Consider the following 20,953-nt stretch of genomic DNA (forward strand, 5'->3'; position numbering starts at 1 on the left):
ATACACACACACACGCACACATGCATACGCACACATGTACACACGCATTTACCAGCCTACATGTTGAGAAAGGGCATCAGTTGACTTTGTGGGGGGGGGTTATACCTTCCTGTCTTTCTCTGTGAAATGTTGCTTTGTTTAGTATAAAGTTTCAAATGAAAATTGGTGCATTTTGAACATCTCTGAGGGTGAAATCTGTGCTTCTGGTGTACAAGATTATTGCTTTCATAAATCTGCATAATTTTGACAGATTCCATTAGAGCTTATCAAGATTTCAGCTATCTTTAATGTAATTAATGTAATGTAATGTAATGTACTATTAATGGTAATTATTAGTGCCAGAGTTCTACTAGAAAGTGCATATAGGAATCTATCAATTTTCAACCATTGTTTCCATTTTTCTTAGAAGGATGTGAATTCCACCACTTGCAAACTAGAAAGGCCTTAGAGATCCTCTAATCCAAGGGTTTTTAATCTGAGGTCAATGACCTTGATTTTAAAACATTTCCATAACTGTATTTCAGTATAATTGGTTTCCTTCGCTATGTGTGTATCTTACTTTTTACATTTTAGAATCTTTTTCTGAGAAGGGGTCTGTAGACTTTACCCAGACTGTTAGGGGCTGATGGAGACAAGGGGGTACGTGGTCTATGACACAAAAATAAGTTAAAACCAGGAAATTCTCTGAATTTTGCAAACCTGATTGGTGATGTTCTGTTACCAAGAAGTAGAAAGTTAAAGGCAATCAGTTTGTCCTTTGGAAGTAACAGAATTGACTATGGTTTTAAGCATTGCGAAGTGCTTCCTTTCCACTATGTCTGTGTGGTGGACTGTGTGAGTCTTCTCCTTCTCTAGTGGGAGAGGTCAACAGGTGTGACTCCTGGAGAGAACATGAGTCACCCAAAGTCACACAGCTGATTTGGGTTTGAGTTTAGCTCCTTTTTGCCTCCCACTCATTGAATGTACAACATATCAACAAAAAATAAGTTGGATGCTGCTTTATATTGACTAGAAATTTTTATTTACAGTAATTTCCACACATCTGGAGGTATTCTTAAGATCTCAATGAATTATGAGTTAATATTAGAATTAAAATGTTTAGTGTACTTAAAGTATTAAATATGTTTTATAATGTTTTAATTGCTTGAAAATGGCAAAGCTTCACTTACCCAAATGTCTCATTAACCAGATTCATTTATTTCATTCTGTATTTCTTGGCTCTGCTGGATAAGTTTATTTTTCAATGAAATCTAAAGTATTTCGTAAAATATTTTTACTCTTAATCTCAAATAAATTCAGATGGAATCTGGAAGTATGCAAAACAATAGCCAAAATATTAGTGACTATTTTATTTCTAGAATTATTTAGATATAAATTTCAAATGCAATATTTGTAAAGCATTTAGCACAGTGCCTGGCACACAGACATTAAATAAATGCCTGTACTTCTGCCATCCTCCCTAATAGGAGACATAAAGATGTGTCCTGTTAAAAGTGTATGCAACTTAATCTAAAATACAGCTAAAATATTTATGAAAAAGGTAGATTAATGTTTCAGACCAGAACCTACAGCCTCTAGGCCACATGTGGACTTCTAGGCCCTTGGGTACGGCCTTTTGACTGAATCCAAAATCAGATACCAAATCAGACTCCACTAACTACAGAAGGGCAGTTACTGTACCAACCTCTAGACAGGCAAAGACCAGGGCCTTCGAAGGACATGTTTAACATCTTGAGTCTGTTCTTTAGTCCCATCACCCAGCTCCTCTCAACATGAAATCGCTTCACTATCGATAGGATCACTATCATTGAAGTCCTAAACCACGGCAGTTTAAAACACTTGTCATCACTATGGGGCTGCCAGGAAAGACTCATCAATGCGTAGTGTGTGTCACTCAATATTGCAGTCTGGCTTCCTTGAAAGAATGTCAGATTGTAAGAGAATTGCAGTAGAATCAGAAAGGACAGCCCCAAGTGCATCACCTTGGGTAGTCTTGACAGGAGCCCTCTTGGAAAAAAGGTCCCACCCTCCTTCATCGATACCTGCCGAATCCATCAATCACTGTATAGTGATTGCTGTCATTGAGAACCCCTGCCCTTCTGTCTCTCTTCCCCACCCCCTTAGTTTTCTTCTTTGTTAAAATATGTGTACATTGGAACACAAACACAAGAATTTGAGATTTGTGTTTTAAGAATTAGCCTAAAATTGCATTCATAAATATTTTCTTATTCTTCAGCTCTTGGGATATAAATCTAAACTTAGCCAAAGTAGTAAGACCTTCTTGGGGGGGGGCAAGTAATTTTTCATCTAGAAGTCTAACAAATATTGAATTTTGTAAACTTTATTGGAACATTGCCTTATGAATAGTCATATGGTGTTTGAATTCAGTCAGAGATCATAAGCACCTTCCTTGTACCTTTTTTCTCTTTTGCTTGCATTTTTAAAAAATGTCCATCAATGGAAATTATAAGAAAATGCTTCCTATTAAGTTTTCTAATTGTTAATATGAAGGCAAGAAAGTTGTTTTGAAGTCCCTCTCCTATTATAAATACGATAAATTAGGACCGGCAAGTGTCCCTCTTTTGAAACTCAGTGGTGTGATGGATGGTTGAGGTTCATCATCATTTCCCTCATCCCCTTAGGCAGCAAAACAGCAGGATATGAACTTTGGCTGTGTCATCAGTAGAAGACAAAAGTGTGATTTTACTTAGAAAGTAGAGAACTTCATACTAAAGCTACCATTTCCTGAAAACCGGCTGCACTTCCTAGGCTCCAACAGTCTTACTTTTTAGAGGCTTGCTGGTTTGAGAGAGTGAGGGCAAACTCTGGAAGATCCAGCCAGCTCCCAGGGGCTAAGCAAGGCCTCCCTAGGACTGCTGAACTGATGGGGGAGGCCTGTTGGGACTGCTGCATTTGTTACTTTCCTTAGACATTTACTGAGAAGCACATTGTCATTGCAAACTTTTCTATGGTTCTTAGTAAATGCAAAATTCAAAAGGCAACTAATTCCAGCCAAATGATGTACTCGAAAGAGACAGTGTGGTAGAGGCATCAGAGCCCCAGGAGGGGAACAAGGAAGAGCAAGGCCCAAGTTCTGCTTCAGACACTTAAACTGACTGTTTATGTAGCCAAGTCCCATGGTGAGGACCTCCTCAGAAGCTCAGTTTACTCATGTGAGATAATAACTACCTCACAGGGTCATTGTGAGAGAGTCAAAGGAGATAATAGTAATATACGTCAAGTGTTTGCAAACCTTGAAGTGCTTATTAACTTTATACTCATTTCAAGTTTTTAAGTTTAAAGATTTCAAGGCAAATTCGTTTCTTATGTAGTTGAATCTTTTCTTTTTTCCTTAGACAAAAGGGCAAGATATTGTCCAAAGAAGTATACTGGGGCATATCCTCCCTGAAGCAATGGTATGCTATTTAGAAAATTATGAACCAGAAAAATTTTCTGAGATTTTTCTAGGAGAATTTGATACTCCAGAAGCCATCTGGAGCAGTGAAATGAGGTAATTTGTCCTTTGATCATTTGTTTTCTATTCTTGTGCTTTGGTTCATAAATTTATGACTGTGCTTTATGCCTACTTTAATTTTTTCATATTAAAATAAGCTTTTTTCACTGATTACATGATCAGAATCACCATAATAATTAGTTGAAACTCAGCAAGCATTTGTTTATTTAGGCTGTGTTATGTGCCAGATATCATATCGGCCGTACCATAAACTTTCTACTTAGACCCAGTATAACTATTACTGTCAGGTGAATTTACTGGTAGCTCAATGTAGCCTTTAGGCAGACACAGACAGGCAGACAAACACACACTCACACACATACACACACACATATATTTCATACATCCTAAAGAAATAGATTATGGGGAAATTTTTAGCTAGAGTATTAGAAAATTAGTAACTTTGACTTCCTACATAGAGGCCTGTGGGAATTCTGCTTCTTTTGTAATAGACTTCATTGTTACATAGACATAGATACACAAATTATAGTAGTGATCCCTTTCACATCGTGACTTTACCCATCACAGTTCTGATATATTGCAGATCAGCATAAGAAATTAAATGGGAATTTTTGAGAGTTTTGCGAAAGCCACAGACACACAAAGGCCAGCAGATGACACAAACCTTGTGACCGAAAAAATTCAGACTTCTTTGGTATGAAGGGAGAGACAAAAATTCTTATGTGGATTTTCCAGACTGTGGGGGTACCATGCTCCTAAACCCTGCAATATGGAAGGGATAATTGTATTTATCTCTATTTAAGGGCATCTTGGGGGTTAACACAGTTTATTATGTTCCAGGTATTGATTTGGCTTTCATAATCATGTTTTAGAATGATGGTGTGTTTAGTCTAACGACCTATGTAATTAATGATAGTTGTCAAATGTATTTATCTCTAAGGAAATAATCTTGCTAGATTTTTGAATAATTAATATAACTTATAGGCGTCTCATGATTGAGAAGATTGCTGCTCATCTTGCTGACTTCACTCCGCGCCTTCAGAGTAACACAAGAGCACTTTATCAGTATTGTCCTATTCCTGTTATCAACTATCCGCAGTTAGAGAATGAACTCTTTTGTAATATTTATTACCTCAAACATCTTTGTGATACACTCCGATTTCCAGACTGGCCAATTAAAGATCCAGTAAGTCAATGAATGATCTTATGTCTCTTCAAATCATGACCTTTGGACAATCAGTTGTGTGAAAATTTTTCCTCCTTCTTAAAAATTCAGTACTGTTCAATTTTTTTTTTTGTTACATTAATATAGTTGTCCCAAGATCCACTTTAAATGAGTCTTTATATCCTTTAATATCATTTGTTGTCTCGACTATAACCGTAATGACAAAATAAATATAGAAATAATTTCATACATAGTGCAGGTAAACAGCCACTGTAACCATTTGGATGGGCCCTTGCGTAGAGAGCTGAGCAGTTCTGGCCTTAAGGCAGCTCTCTAAATGCGTAGACTGAACAAGGGATGACTTTGAATGCTGCTTGGGCTGGAGGGACAGACTAAGACAGGCTTTAGGGTCCTTGCTGACCTGCTTCTGCTGTGCTGCAGGCTTGGGCCAGGCCCAGTCCTTGAGCTGGAGTTGTTCTCACCTCATTTATGAGTGTGACCCTGAACTGCATTGCAAGTATCATCTGTAGGATAGTCATCTGTATGATTGTTTTTACAAGATTCCTTGGATATTCACACTGAGTATTGATTTAGTCAAATATTTCAAATCCTGTTACATGAATAACAGCATGTGGCATCTTACAAGCGATTTTTTTCAAAACAATCAATTTGGACACTAAAATATTGCATTTAATTTAACATCAGTAAAACCTTTTATCAAAGCAACTCCAATTAATAGGAATATCTTTGGCCTACATTTTATTAAAAGTGGAAAAATGACCACATTTTTAAAAATTCCTTAATTTTAAGAGCTTTAACTGTATAATGGTATTTTTCCTTTTTGGGGGTGAAATCTAACATTTCTTTAAACTGAAGAAGTACAGTTCATAACAGATGAACCATTGTCTTTTCCCTTTCTCCCTCCCTTTTACTGTTTGCTGCTCAGTATATAATTTTACTGGTCAGTTATGATTCCCTAACTGAGCAAACTAGATGTGTAAGTAAAATTTTTTTATGAATGTGTTTTCAAGGTATACAGTTTCATCCACATTTTAATAGCTTGAAAATGAAACTTTTTATTTCCAAGGTGAAGCTTCTGAAAGATACCCTTGATGCCTGGAAGAAGGAAGTAGAAAAAAAACCACCTATAATGTCAATAGATGATGCTTATGAAGTGCTTAACCTTCCTAATGGACAGGGGCAGTAAGTTAATAATTAATATTATAGTCATTAATAACTCACTTAGCACTAATGTTTTGTAAATAGTTTCTGAAAAGTAAAACAATATCGAAAACACCTTCATTTATATCAAAACCAGATTATTCTTGTTTTAATGTGACTTTACCACCTAGAGTAGCTCTGTATCTGAAGTTATTAACATGGTTTCACACTTGAGATTTCTTGCCAGAAATGTTTATTTATATAACCTTACTTGTTACCTTACCTTACCTTATTACCATTAGGATTTATTTGAATTTTATCTTTATAGAGATGAAGATTTTTATATTGAAGTTTGTAAATGTGAGATTTAGTAGCAACATGCCTAAGCTCCAGAAGAGTTTATGATAGATCAGTCATTAAGAATGTTAGTAGTGCACATAATCTGGCCTTTATTTTGGGGAACTCTGATCTACTCCTGTGTCTTCAGTTACAACCTATGTAAGTGACCCAAAATGTCCATTTCTGGTATCTCCTTAGAGTTACATTTCTACAAAATAGCTCTACCTGGATAATAGTAGATTTCTATTGAGGTTTTAAATTTGCAGAATGCTGTCCTGTTCTTAACTCAGTCTGAGTATGTCCCAAATTTAATAATGGCTTCCTTTAACATTAATTTCTATTGATAGTAGCATTATTGATGCAGACACCATGTTGGACTCTTCCCTCCCCATTAGCTGACTGCTACCATCACTCAGTAAGCATTCACCTTTTGAAATTCATTCAGTCTATATTTACCACCCAATCAAATTTGTGATCAATTATCCACTGACTTCCCTGACACTCCCCTTCTTTTCTCAATGAGTTCAGTACTTGGCCCATAGTCTTTCACCCATCCCCAACTCTGCCCTCCTACTCGAGGACTTTAGTGTGCATATTAATAGACTTTCAGACCTAGTTTCTTAATCTGTGCTGACTGGGTCATTTTAGGGTCCCCTAAAAATTTATGTTACGTAATCTCAACATGGTAAAGCAATTCTTTTACACTCCCCTAATTAATCTGCTGTCTTGTTTGGTTTGTTTGTTTTTTCTCAAGGCAGTCAGGTGATTTGCCCAGGGTCACACAGCTTCTAAATGTCACAGGTCTGAGGCTGGATTTGAACTCAGGTTCTCCTGACTCCAGGGCTGGTGCTTTCTGCACTGCATCACCTAATTACCCCAATCCGCTGTCTAAACACAGTGGCTTTGTTCCCTCTTCAATCCTCACTTAGCTCCTCCCAACCCCTTCCCTTCCCTTCCCCTGCCCCCAACCTTCTCATTCAAGACCCTTGCCTCGTATTTCACTGAAAAACTTGAAGGCCGTTTGCCAACATCTCTCTCTTCTTTCTCCTCTTTACATATTGCCTGATTGCTATTTCCTCCTTGGGTCTATCTGACATGAACACGTGGCCCTTCTCTTCCATGTCAAGCCCCTCTGTCTGCCTAGGTGATCCCATTCCATCGCATCTTCTCCAGCTCTTTGTCTCTCTATCATCCTCTCTGGCTGAAACTTTAATCTTTCCTGTCTATTTGCTGCTTCTCTGCTACCTGCAGGCATACCCATGTCTCCCCTTCCCTGCTTGTTTACTTTCCATATCTCTCTTCCCTTTTGTAGCTAAACGTCTTGAGAAGGCCATTTACTGTCACTGCCTCCACCACTTCCTTTCCTCTCTTAACTGAAGTCTGGCCTTTGACCTAATTATTCAATTAAACTTTAGTTACCAGATCTAATGACCTTTTCTCAGTCCTCATCCCCCTTGACCTCTTTGCAGACTTTGACACTGGTAAAGACCATCTTTTCTAGCTTCCCATGACACCACTCTATCCTGGCAGTCCTCCTACTTGTTTCACCCCTCCTCAGTGTCCTTGGCTGGACCTTGGTCCAGGTCACACCAGGTCTATCTCATAGTCTCTCTTCTCTCTTCACCATTTGGTGATCTCATGAGCTCCCATAGATTCAATGATCTGTATGCTATACTTACCCAGTCTTAACATTTCTCCTAACCTCCAGACTTCTCCAGCTACCTGTCTGACATTTGAAACTAGATGTCACATAGATATCTTAAACTCCTCATGTCCACAGCTTGAACTCACTGTCTTAACCCCCAGACTGTGCCACCATCTTTCCAGCCATGTACTCACAACTTAGGTATACATCTCCTGTTCTCCTCTGACACAGCCACCCATGAAAGTATGCCCCATGCCCTCATCACTTCATGCCTAGACTATTTCATTAGTCTGCTGATTGGTCTCCTTAACTTAGGTTTCTGTGGTTTAGATCTGACCATTTTACACATAGCCCTGTCTGACCCCTTCTCCCCTCCCCTACCCCATTCAGTAAAATCTAGTGGCTTCCTATTGCTTTCTGTATTGTATATAATGTACTATTTGACATGACCTCCACACACACACCCCACCCTCCACCTTTTCAGTCATCTTATACCCACCTCCAACCCGTTTTCCTGCCTCAGTTCCACCTTTCAGAGGGAAGAGAAATAGTGAAACAGGTCCCTAGATCTGACTGGACACCTTCCAGCCCTTTCTCCAATCTCCATTGGGAAGAGGGGTACCCTTCATTCAATGAGAAACCTTCTCACCCCTGGTCTTCCTTTCATGTCCCTATGATTCTGAACTTCTGTCAACCATCATCCAAACCCCATTCCTTACCCCCATCACCCAGCTCCTCACGTCCAAGCCCTCTTATAGCCCAGTCCCCTCCTGCCTTTCTAGGCCTTCTGCACCTTACTCCTAGACATGTGCTGGTACTCTTCAGTCGTGTCACTGGCCTTCTGCCTGTACCCTCCATCTCTTAGCTCTGTGCGTTTTCTCTAGCTGTCCTCCATGCCTGGAATGCTCTACCTTCCCTGCTTTGCCTACAGACCTCCCTGGCTTTCTTTAAGTCCCAGCTACAGGAAGCCTTCCCCATCTCCTCTTTGTTCTAGTGCCTTCTCTCTGCTGTTTCTTTTTATCCTGTGTATAGTTTGCTCTGTATGCATTTGTTTGCAGATTGTCACCCCTGTTAAATTGTAAGGACTATCGTCTGCCTCTTTCTGAGTCCTTAGCCCTTAGCACAGTGTCTGGTACATAGTGGCCATGTAGTCAGTGTCGGTTGGTTGATCATTTAATTGATTTCTCCTACCAAATAAAGTATAAATGTTGTTCACATCTACTTTTTTGCTTTTGCATGCAGTTGTTTTTTTTTTAAACATATTTTTTTGATTCAGCCAAACCAGAATTGTTTTCTGTTCTTTTGCTCATTTTCATGCCCATGCCCCTACTGGGCCTGATCCTTGGAAGAGACTCTCCTCTTCTGTCTCCCACTGCTGGATGTTGTACCCCTTCTTTTAAGGGGAAATCTTCCTGAAGGCCTTGTGGCCAAAGGCAGTTTCTCCCTTCATCAAAGTCCTTGTCCTTCACATCTATCCCATTCTTCTTTACAGGTCATATCCCTTATTAGACAAGCTCCTTCTTCTGGATCCCTAGTGCTTTGTACCTGGGCACTTAGCATAGTTACTTGTGTAATAATGTTCTATAACTTAAAAGGGAAGTGTTTTTTGGTTTTCTTTTTGTAATTTAATAACTGGTAAATTGTACTTTTTGATCTTAATAGTAGAAAGTATATTATAGCTTAGAGATAAGACACTGGTCCTTATTTTTAAATTACCCTCTCCCCTTTTTAAAAATATTTTTACTCTCTTCCATTCTCTGAATTACAAAGGTGTGTGTGTGCTTATGATTTAGAGTGGTAGGAGAGGCCAACTAGAAATTCATTGCACAAGTATTGAAGTTTTTGGAGTTCATGTTTCCTAACCATCACAATTCCTTTCTCTGTAGGAAGCTAGCAATTTTTCATGAAGCTGGTAACCTTCATTTAGCCACATAGGTTATTTTGTCAGTCTTTGATGAATGAATGAAAAACCATTTATGAAGTACTTAGTAGAGGCAAAGGCTCAGAATTGTACGCTGTCAAAGGGGAAATCTTTTGAAATCTGATGACCAATTTTGTAGCCTTATAGAAATGGTAACAACAAGAAACATTTCCCCCAGATATCCTCTGCCCAAAGAGTTGGTGACTGGTTGTATTCTTGTATGTGTTGATACATTGTAAAACACTGTGTTACAGGCATGAAGAGAGCAAGATCAGGAAAGCCTACTTCAGACTGGCCCAGAAATACCACCCTGACAAGAATCCTGAAGGGAGGGTAGGTGCTCTGGAGGCCGAACTCGCTGTTTCCAGATTCAGTCACTCAACACTTGTTGTAGATGAACTTGCAATTTCATAGTTCATAGTTTATACACAATTAATCTTATTCCCCATCTTCACGTACAACTGTTAGGAGCAGCAGCTAGGGGGCATCGGAGTCACAGGGCATGGACCCTGGAGTCGGGAAGAACTGAGTTCAAATGTGACCTCAGACACTGACTTGTGTGACCCTAGCCAAGTCACTTGAACCCTCCCTGTTTGCTTCGTTTTCCCATCTGTAAAATGGGGATAATAATAGCTGCTCCTTTCCATGGTTGTTGTATTGCATGAGATAATAAATTGTAAAGTACTTAGAACAGTCCCTGGCATCATTTGAGAGTAGTAATCTGTGGACTCTGTTTGCTTTCTTTCTATCAGTGCCAGCCTGCAGTTCCATTAGTAAGCACTCAATTTAGTAAAGGATCAGTGGAAAGGTATCTTTTGGACAAAATCAGTGCCACTTGGAGATTACTTTTTGTTTTCTAAATGTTTTTATAAAACATAGAGGAGAGCAGCCTTGCTTCAAATAAAAAGTAGAGCCAGTGTTACTTCACTTGACCCACTTATCTGACTTCTCCTCCATCAAACTTCCAGTCATTTGATAAGTTCTATTGGTTCTCATTTGTAAGCTTTCACATTTCTTTTCATATTGCTGTCACCCTAGTCCAGATCTTTAATGAAAATAGTTTTAAAAGTTTAATTTTGTTTTTAAACTTGTATCTTGTGTGTTTACATCACATTCCTTTCTGCACATATTCCCCCACGTAGCTTTACCATTTAGTTGTAATACATAGTGCTAGTGACTTAGATGTCTTTTAACTGTGGTTTTGAGCAGCAGTTATAAACATATACATGACACATATCTAATGCCACATAGATAAATTGAGACTGAGGCAGAGGGAGCAGGGAGTACATATGACATTAGATATTTTCTTTGCTTCTTCGGACGTTCCTGTGACTTGATCTAGGGAACTCCTGACATGGAAGCATTCTCCACCATTACAGATTAGCTCCTGCTCTGCAGTTTATGGACTAATAGTTTCCTTGGCCAATGAGAGCTCAAGTGACTTGTGCCTCTGGCTTCCTGACTTTGAGGCCACCCATTCTGTTGGCTGTGCCAAGCTGCTTTCCTGTGTATATACATGTCATAAACATAAAAATCTCTTTTACTTGAGAAGTTTACACTTATCTATGTAAAAAATATAATTGTATTACACTTGAAATATTTTAAAATTACATCAACACGTTTCTATAAAATTTAGAGTTTTTGTGGTAACAGTGCAGAATAATTTATTGCTGAAGAGTTAAGTAATTAAAAGGCATTTTTGTTATGCTATCTTACCAGTGTTCTTAGGAAGCTAGATGACACAGTACATAAAGCACTGGGCCTAGAGTCAGGAAGACTCATCTTCCTGAGTTCAACTAGCATTGTGACCCTAGGCAAGTCATTTAATCCTGTTTACCTCAGTTTCCTCATCTGTAAAATGAACTGGAGAAAATGGCAAACCACTCCAGTATCTTTGCCAAGAAAATCCCAAATTGGGTCACAGAGTCTAGACTCAACTGAAAAAGGAATGAACAACAACCAAAATGGTATTCATAGAAAATAAACAACTTTATTTTTGTTGCAAAATATTCTGCGTGTTTATTTTCAGTAACTTCCTCTAACAAATGAAGTGAAAATGAGATTAGTTGGTCATTTTTTCACAGACTATTTTGTTTAACTTTGGCTCTTATTTTCCCACTTTTGTGAAACAACCTTGCTGTTTATCTTTATTTCCTTACAGGATATGTTTGAAAAAGTAAATAAAGCATATGAATTCTTATGTACGAAGTCATCCAAAGTAATTGATGGCCCAGATCCAGAAAATATAATTTTGATTCTAAAAGCACAGAGCATCTTATTCAATCGGCATAAAGAAGGTGAGGCTATCAAATCAGTTTCTTTTATGCCTAAACTCCACTTTCTCCTGAGTTTTCTTCCTTGGCTGTGTTAACAAAAGAGACAGTACAGCCTAATGGAATGAGTTCTGACCTAGGAGTCAGGACACCCATATTTAAATACCTTCTCGAACATTTAGGAACTGTAATTACAGACAAGTCACTGAATTCTCAGAACTACAGTTTTTTTTTTTTAATCTCTAAAATAAGGATGATGCCTTTTCCACCTATCATAATAGGAGTCTTGAGGGGAGCAGTTTGCAGATCTTAAAGAGCTACATAAATTTGAACTGTTTTTATTAGTGGACAATTTCTAAGGTATTAGGAAGGTCCTTTTTGGAAGGACAGTGGGGGGAGTCTTTAGCAGGATAGTTATTGAGAAAATGATTAAAGTTTGGAGATGCTTGAAGGTTAGCTAGACTGCAAATTCTAAAAGACTTGGCAACATTAGATATAAGTATAAGGTGGAACATGCTTCTTGATGTTTGAAAGAGGGTGCAAAGTTAAAATATAATTGAATATTTTATATAGAGAAAGTAGTAAATGTTTAGATATCCAAAGACAGGTTTTCTCTTTTTTTATTATTAAAATGTTTATTTCAGCATGGCTTATTTTTACATCACTGTGATACAGTCTATCATTGTTAATTATAAAATTACTTTGATAGGGGATATTTACCTTTTGTAGGAATTTGTTTAGAAACTACTTTCATTTTAATTGTTTTTGATAAGTTAATATTGTTAAGCTAACCTGAGTTGGTGTGTAAGCTCGGAGATAGGAGAGAGATAGGAGAGCTTGGAAAACTGAGTTACTATACTTACAAAGCATTATCTGTCATTCATGTATCTGAGTTTATTTTTACATTGTTTTCAGAAATGAATTTTGATGGCAGGCCAACTGGAAAAACTTAAACAGGGTTAATCCTACCCCTCAAAGTTTGAGAGAAAATTTGGAAGATTGGTGTGTTCGTTGGGGGGGTGGGGCAGCTATGTTCAGTCTGACCAAGGGTATCATGGTTTGCTTGGGAGTAACAGGGAACAAACTAAGCTAGCTGACAGTAGAGTTAATAGATTAGTAACTGGCCATCTGGAGGGCTGCTGCCTTAGAGCAGTTTTTGTTTTCCATGGACCTTTTGACAGTGTCTGATGAAACCTATGGGCATCATATTTTTATGCATAAAATAAAATGCATAGGATTTCGAAGGAGACCAATTTTATTGAAATACTGATATCCACCAGATTTAAAACAAACAAAAAAGTCCACAGATCTTAGATTAAAGAACCCCTGGATGATGTGGAAGTCTCTAACATGTTGTCTCTGTGATCTGTTTTCAACTCTTTGGTATTCTGTGTTTTTATCAGTAGTTTTGAGGAAGACCCATATACTCTTCTCTACCCATTTTCTACCCATTTGCCAGTGAAAGAAAGCTTGGAGGGACATGATGTGGTAATGAGTGCGCAGAATGAAGGATGGGATCTGAAGCTTTTCACAGACAAGAACAACGACTCCAATTGAAGGGGATAATGTTTGATAGTTGCGAGCATAAAATTCTGTGCTTGTTTCCAAGAAACTTAAGTTCCCAGGCACAACAGGATAGAAAGCTGTGGGGGATGACTGGACTGCAAACCTTGAATAAGTCAGCTGTTAGATGATGGCAGCCAGAAGTCCTGCTATGATGGGAGGCTTCTTTTCTTAGCACACATGAGCCTCCCAAAGAGGGAGGGGATAATACTGCTGGGTTTTTTGCCCTGATCAAACCACATCTGGAATATAGTGTTCACTTCTAGGATAGAAACAGGAGCATTTGCAGAGAAACAAATTTAGGCTAATTGTAAGGAAAAAACTGGCCTTAAACTTTCTAACAATCCAAAGTAGAAGCGTCATATTGGAAAAGACTATTCTCCCTCTCACTGGGGGACTTCAGGCAAAGTCTGCAAACCTCTTGTTGATGGTGATGAAGAGGGAATTCTTCTCTGGATACTGGCTGGATTAGGTCACATCTAAAATCTTTTTCAGCTCTTCTGTCATTTTGTGATTGACTAAACAGAACCTAAATCAGTAACTTGGCTGTTGGGACAGACTCTTTAACGGGTTGTATATTGACCACAGTACCTTGTTCATTAATTTACTGTTCAGCTGTGCATAAGTAGAATGTCTACAGGTTGAAGAGGTAGCAGTTTGATAAACTCACAAGATCAAAACTGCTAAATTCTGCTAGAAAATCTAATAACTTTTCTAGTATAGGTACCTTTGCGTAGACTGATAAGATAAAATAACTGTAAAATCAGTGTGGAAAGAAAGAAAACTGAACTGTGAGATGTTTAAAGAACTGTTCTTTTAGACATCTTTAAGTATTCATGGATGCCAAACCATCTTAAGGCCCCAATAAAAATCTCTTTTTGACTTTTGGCTGTTTCAGATTTGCAGCCTTACAAATATGCAGGGTATCCCATGTTGATTAGGACTATCACGATGGAAACTTCAGATGATCTCCTTTTCTCCAAAGAATCACCACTTCTCCCTGCTGCCACAGAGCTGGCTTTCCATACTGTCAATTGTTCTGCACTTAATGCAGAAGAACTAAGAAGAGAGAATGGAATAGAGGTAATGACTTTGTGTTTAGCAGCAAAACAGATCCTGATGTGATTGCATTTGTTTTTCTATAAAAAACGTCATGAAATATAAGTACTGTAGGCCCATTAATTTGTAATATATTTTACTTTATACTTGACCTTGGGTTCTGAATATAATGCTACTCAGCTATAATGCTTTTCAATACAGAGTTGAAGCAGCTGGGGACTGTAACTGGTGAATCTTGTTCTTCCGTTTTGTTTTTAATCCATTAAAGTTCCGCAGAAACAAAACTATTAGAAGACTTTTGATGAAACTTTTTTAGCAGCAACCAATCAGTGAACACTCATTGATCTTCTGAAGATTCAGAAGCTAATAAAGTGTCAGAGAGCAGTTTGCACTGGGTCTCATGAGTCATCTGTGTGGCTCGTTTAGGGTCTTTTGAGAAGTTTATGTGGAATTTTGGTGAGAGGGAAATTCAACTAGTAATTAACATCCAGAGAAAGAAATCATCTTACTTAGTAATTGATATGAAAAGGCATGTTTTAAATTCCCTTTTTCATTGATTAGACTATATGGATTGTGGTCTTTTTCTTTTCTTTTTTTTTTTTGCCCCTTTTCTTGAATAGGAAATGTTAAATGATTCAGTAAGGAGGGGAAAGCTAGTTTGCTGTTGACATAGGAAACCAAAATATAAGCTAATGGAGTTTAACATGAAAAATTCTTTTACACAGTTTTGTTTGGAAAATTTGGGGCTCCCAGCCTGGATCAGATTTTTAACTGTTGATTCATTTCTCTATAGGTGTTACAAGAAGCATTCAGTCGTTGTGTGGCAGTCTTGAATCGTTCTAGCAAGCCAACTGATATGTCTGTGCAGGTAGGTTCAAAGAAGCTTGTTCCAAGCTATTCGTTATTCATTCATGTGGATTATGAGAGTAGAGCTTAGTACTGGAAGATAGAAGAGCTGAGCTCAACCCTATTTCCTCATCTGTAAAATGTGGAAAATGTTTCAAAGGGTAGTATAAGGAAGGTACCGTAAGGTCTATAAAGTACAAAAATGAGGTCAGGTCATGGCAAGGGAAGAAAGTATGTGCTTATTAATAAGTAATTAACATTGTAGAGCACTATTTATTTATTGCAACACTTATTTATTTGCAACTTCTTGAAGAATGAATTATTTTAGCACTATGTTTTTAGCTCAATGCTCTGTATAGAAGCTAAATATTCAAATCATAATTCATTCGTTAGCCTATCCTTTCCTCCCCAGGATGAAAAGAACAGAAGGGTGAACGTTTTTCAGATGTTTACAGATGATATCAGTTGACATAACTGTACAGACAAACTTAAAATATTTATAAATGAACACTAACAAAATACAACCCTGAGACTTTTAAGATTTTTGCTACACTGATAGCCTGAACTATGTATTCTAATTTTACAAAAACAAATATATGGGATAGGCAACCTAATAAGGATTTTCACATACTAGGTACTAAGCATACTTCAAAGCATTAGCTAGTATTCTGAACTAATTTTCCTATCTCTTTTTTTTTCTTTAAATGATTATATATAGGACCAGATCTTTTCTTGTGTTTCTGCTTTCAGGTATGTGGGCATATATGTAAATGTTACAGCGTGGCAGCTCAGTTTGAAGAGTGCCGAGAGAAGATCACCGAGATGCCTGGCATCATCAAGGATCTCTGTCGAGTACTGTATTATGGCAAGGTGAGCTTGTCTTAATATAACTTATTTACTTTGGAGTAATGTTTGAATAGGTGCTTCCACAAGTTTTTGGTTGTTTTGTTGTTGTTGTTTCATAAGTGCACATTTTCTCCATAGAATCTTAGAAGTGATCACTAGATTCCCTTCCAACACTAGCCCACAAAAGTATATGCAATCTCTAAAGTTACTCAGGTAGGGCAAATAGTAACCCTTAGCTTCCCAAGGCCTAGGAAAGGGGAGCATAGTAGATAGAAACTGGGCAGATTCATCAGGAGTGTGTCTGAGATTGGAATGTTTCAAGTAGCAAGGGAATATTGGTCAGTAGGTTACATTGATAGGTACAAGATGTTTGTCATTTGGCTATTCTTGTCAGGTTCTGTTTATGTCTAAAATAACACACTATTGATTTTTAGAAATAATATTGTTTGATGCTAGTTTGAGCTATTATTTGTTTGTGAGAATTGACAAGGAAATAAAATAATTTTAAAAATTAACCCAGTGGTCATAGCCAGGATGGCAGGTTGGGGCAGGCACCCAGCTGAACTCTTCCAACATTCCCCTCCAAAAAAACTTGCCTCAAATTAAGTTTTGGAGTGGAAGAGCCAACACAAGATTGGGGTGAGCCATTTTTCTAGCCTAAGAAAATTTAAGAGGTCAGGGAGATTTGTCTGGAGCCCACAGAGATTGTAAACTGGTTGGACAACTGATGAGAAAGAAATTATAGGGGACCCTGTGCTGGTGCTGGATGCCATTCATGGTGATTGTCAACTGTTGCCCATTCACAGGGCAGAGAGGAGTGCTGGAGTCAGTCACAAGGGTATAGGGGCTTTTGTAGCAGTTCTAGAACAAAGGGAGCCATTAGTACTTGTGGCTGCAGGGGACCACAGGCCCCCTCCTGAGTAAAGACCAGAGTATAGAGGAAGAGAAAAGTGACCATACCTCTCCCAGGATCATACCACCTTGGAAGCACCAAAAGCTTCATCCCAGACTAGTTCTAAAAACAGCTGGAAACAGCCTAAAGCTTGGGGCAGGTCTCCCTCACCCCTAGGTGAGCAGAGCCCAACTTTAACATAAAGTTCAAACTGAAGGCTCAAGGAGAGCATAAAAAGGTAAACATGAAAGAGTCATCATAAGGGATTCAATAAAATTAAGTTGTTTACATTCCTCCTTGGGAAGATAATACAAATAATTCCTAAGGACTCTATCATTATTTAATTAGGAGGGGGAGGGAGGAACAATTGCAGTTAAGTGACTTGCTCAGGGTCACATAGCTAATAAGTGTCTTAGACTTTTGAACTTAGGTCCGCCTGACTCCAGGGCTAGTACTGAACTTTGTCATTATTTGGGCAGATGTAGACAGAAGGTATTATGTTGGAATGATCTTCAAAAAAAAAAAAAAGGAAAGAGTGAGAAAAAGGGATGCACTGGGAGAATGGGAAGGGAAAAGTGGAATGAGGAAAATTTTCTCACTTACAAGAGACATGCAAGGAAGAGCCTTTACAATGGAGGGGAATATGGCAGGGGCCAGACTGAGGCAGGCAATGCTTGCATCTCACTTCCTGAATTTGGCTCAGAAAGGGAAGAATATCTACGCATACTTGGTTGTGCAGTTTCCTTTCCACATCACAGTTTTGATATAGTGTGAGTTGGCATAAGAAGTTAAATGAGAACTTTTAGAAGTTTTGAGAAAGCCACAGGTGGTATACGAAGGCCAGCAGAAAACACGGAAAAAGTTTAGGAACTCAGAAATGCATAAAGTATATCTATAGTGTCTTTATTTAACATTGACCTACATATAGCTTATGACCAAATGCTTAATGGAAATTTTATAATAAGGTACTCTAAAAACCCCATGAAAGAAAAAAGTTCAGACTTCTTCTCTGATACAAAGGGAGGGCTAAAAACTTTTGCATGGATTTTTCCAGATCCTCAGGGACCCCCTTCCTCTAACCCTTACGATGTAGAAGGGATAACTGTATATAGAAATGTAACTTAGCCAGTAGGGAAAAATAGAAGGGAAAAGGAAGAGGGGAATGGAGAAGGGGAGGGTAATAAAAAAGGACAAATTAAGGGAGGCAGTAATCAGAAGCAAAAATAGACTTCTGAGGAGGGACAGGACAAAAAAAGAGAGAAAGGATGAAATAGAAGAAAAAGGGATAGAGGGAAATAAGCAGTTATCATAATGTGAATGGGCGGAGCTCACCCATAAAATAGATTTGAAAAGCATAATGGATTAGAAACCAGAATCTAACTACCTATTTTTTACAAGAGACACACTTGAAACAGAAAGACACACACAGTTAAAATAAAAGGCTGGAAGAGAATATAATATGCTTCAACTGATGTAAGAAAGGCAAAGATAGCAGTCTGCATCTCACAAAGAGCAAAAATAAAAGTAGATCAAATTAAAAGAGATAATTAGGAAATCTACATTTTGCTTAAAAGGTACCATTGACAAAAGAAGTAATATTAAAAATGTTTACAAGTTTATGTGATAAATACCTCATTTCTCAAATGTATACTGAGTAAAGAACTGCGTCAAATTCATAAGAATAAGAGCCATTCCCCAGTTGATAAATGGTCAAAGGATTTGAACAGCCAGTTATCAGAAGAAACAATCAAAGCTATCTGTAGTCAAGAAAAATATGCTTTAAATCACTATTAATTAGAGAAATGTAAACTAAAATGGTTCTGTGGTACCACCTCACACTTACTGGAAGTGACAAATGCTGGAGGGGATAGAGGGAAATAGGTGGTGGAGTTGTGAACTTGTCCAAACCATTCTGGGAGAACAATTTGGAACTATTCCCAAAGGACTATAAAATTGTGCATGCCCTTTGACCCAGCAATATCACTGCTAGTTCTGTATCCTAAAGAGATCAAAGAGAAAGAAAGAAAACAAAATTATTTATAACAGCTCTTTCTTTGTGTGTGTGGTGATAAAAAGAATTGGCAATACAGGGGATGCTCATCTGTACAGAAATGACTGAAAAAGTTAGTGCTATTATGCTATAAGAAATGATAAGGTGGGTGGTTTCAGGAAAATATGGCAAGACGTGAACTGATGCACAGTGAAGTGAGAAGAACCGGGAGGTCATTGTGCACAGTAGCAATAATATTATAATGATGACCACCTGTGAAAAATTTGGCTACTCTGGTCATTTAACCCGAAACCATTTCAAGGGACTCATAATGAAAAAAGAGAACTAATGAACTCTGAGTGCAAGTTGAATCATAATTTTCTCTTTATTTTTCTTTTTTAAAAAAATTGGCTAATATGGAAATCTATTTTGCATGATTTCACATGTATAATTGATATATTGTTTGGCATCTCAGTAGGTATAGGAGGGCATGGGAGAGAGGAAAAGAATTTGGAACTCAAATTTTTAAAAGTGCTCAAAAATCAATAAATTTTTTTAAGGAATTAACTCAGTTTCTACGAATTTAACGTTTAAACCCAGGTCATAGGCAGAGATCTGGTGTAGTAGAACTTGGTTTCTGCTACAGTCAGGCTATTTGTCTGCAGTGTCTGTAAATGGTGGTGTTTGTGTATTCCAATTTGTAACTTTGTGTCCAGACTACAAAGAAAATAAAAACTTTTTATACCCAGAATTTAGAGATATAAACTGAGCATGAGTTCAGTTGCTCTCTCGTGTGTGGAGTGTGTAAGTGTAGGTTTTAATCTTGGTAAAGCCTCGTATCTCTAAGGGCAGCCTTTGTACCAGCTTATGGGTGTCTCTTGGCTTTCAAACGTAAGTACCCAAGTGATTAAGAGCGAAGCTGTCTTTCTAAGGCCATTGTCCCTACAGAAATTGCTGAGTCTTTGTTGATGCTAACCTGCCTTTGTCCCTATAATCACCTCTGTGTTAGGCATGAATGGCAATACAATTCAAATCAGAATTAAAGGGGAAAACAGTAAACTCTCAGAAGCCAGCTGGTTCCTAGGAATTTTGACTTTCTCATTACTCATTTCTTTGCTCTTGATCTTTCAGAGCATCCCACGAGTGGCATCCCTTGGAGTAGAATGTGTCAGTTCATTTGCAGTGGATTTCTGGCTACAGACCCACTTATTTCAGGCAGGAATTTTGTGGCATTTACTTGGATATCTGTTTAACTATGATTACACTCTAGAAGAGAGTGGCATTCAGAAAAATGAAGAGACAAATCAGCAGGTAATTTGCATAGTAATTGGAATATTGAATTGGTATTCTAACCACTACAGTAAAACTCTGGAAACCTTATAGGATCATTCATTAGATAGCCATGTTTTCTGAGCAATTCCAGAATCAAAAACTTGTGTTAAATTTTTGATAGAATACATTTTAGGAAGATTTTAGGCACTTTTTTACATTCAGTAGTTCTTTTATTTTCTTTTAATTTTTTTCAATGAACAAAAATCAGTTTCTCTGTCTCCATTCCCCCATTTTAAAAAGTGGAAAAACAAAACCCTCATAACAAATATGCATAGCAAAGGAAAACAAATTCCCACTTTGATCATGTTCCAAAATGTCTGTCACATTCTGCTTCTTGAGTTTCATCTTTGGTTGTCTGGATTTGTGATTGGTCTCTGGGCTCATCAGTGAGCTTAGGTTTTTCAAAATTGACTTTATAGTATCTTTGTTACTATGTGACTCCTCCT

General features: G+C 37.8%; 1 protein-coding gene across 6 annotated transcripts in view; it reads left to right on the top strand.

The window, feature by feature from the left end:
- Positions 1-20,953, top strand: part of DNAJC13 (DnaJ heat shock protein family (Hsp40) member C13) — a 122,866-nt gene that overhangs the window by 64,540 nt on the left and 37,373 nt on the right. For all 6 annotated transcript variants that reach the window (XR_011976605.1, XM_072651331.1, XM_072651329.1 and 3 more), the window contains 9 exons: positions 3,357-3,511; positions 4,460-4,661; positions 5,728-5,843; positions 9,961-10,039; positions 11,868-12,003; positions 14,441-14,625; positions 15,395-15,469; positions 16,198-16,317; positions 20,307-20,486. Coding sequence is in view for 5 of the 6 variants with exons in the window: in XM_072651331.1 (XP_072507432.1) it covers positions 3,357-3,511; positions 4,460-4,661; positions 5,728-5,843; positions 9,961-10,039; positions 11,868-12,003; positions 14,441-14,625; positions 15,395-15,469; positions 16,198-16,317; positions 20,307-20,486 (1,248 nt within the window). In the remaining variant the exon portion in view is untranslated. The remainder of the gene's footprint in view (positions 1-3,356; positions 3,512-4,459; positions 4,662-5,727; positions 5,844-9,960; positions 10,040-11,867; positions 12,004-14,440; positions 14,626-15,394; positions 15,470-16,197; positions 16,318-20,306; positions 20,487-20,953) is intronic.

This window comes from Notamacropus eugenii, chromosome 3, assembly GCF_028372415.1.
Source record: "Notamacropus eugenii isolate mMacEug1 chromosome 3, mMacEug1.pri_v2, whole genome shotgun sequence".
Classification (NCBI taxonomy): domain Eukaryota; kingdom Metazoa; phylum Chordata; class Mammalia; order Diprotodontia; family Macropodidae; genus Notamacropus; species Notamacropus eugenii.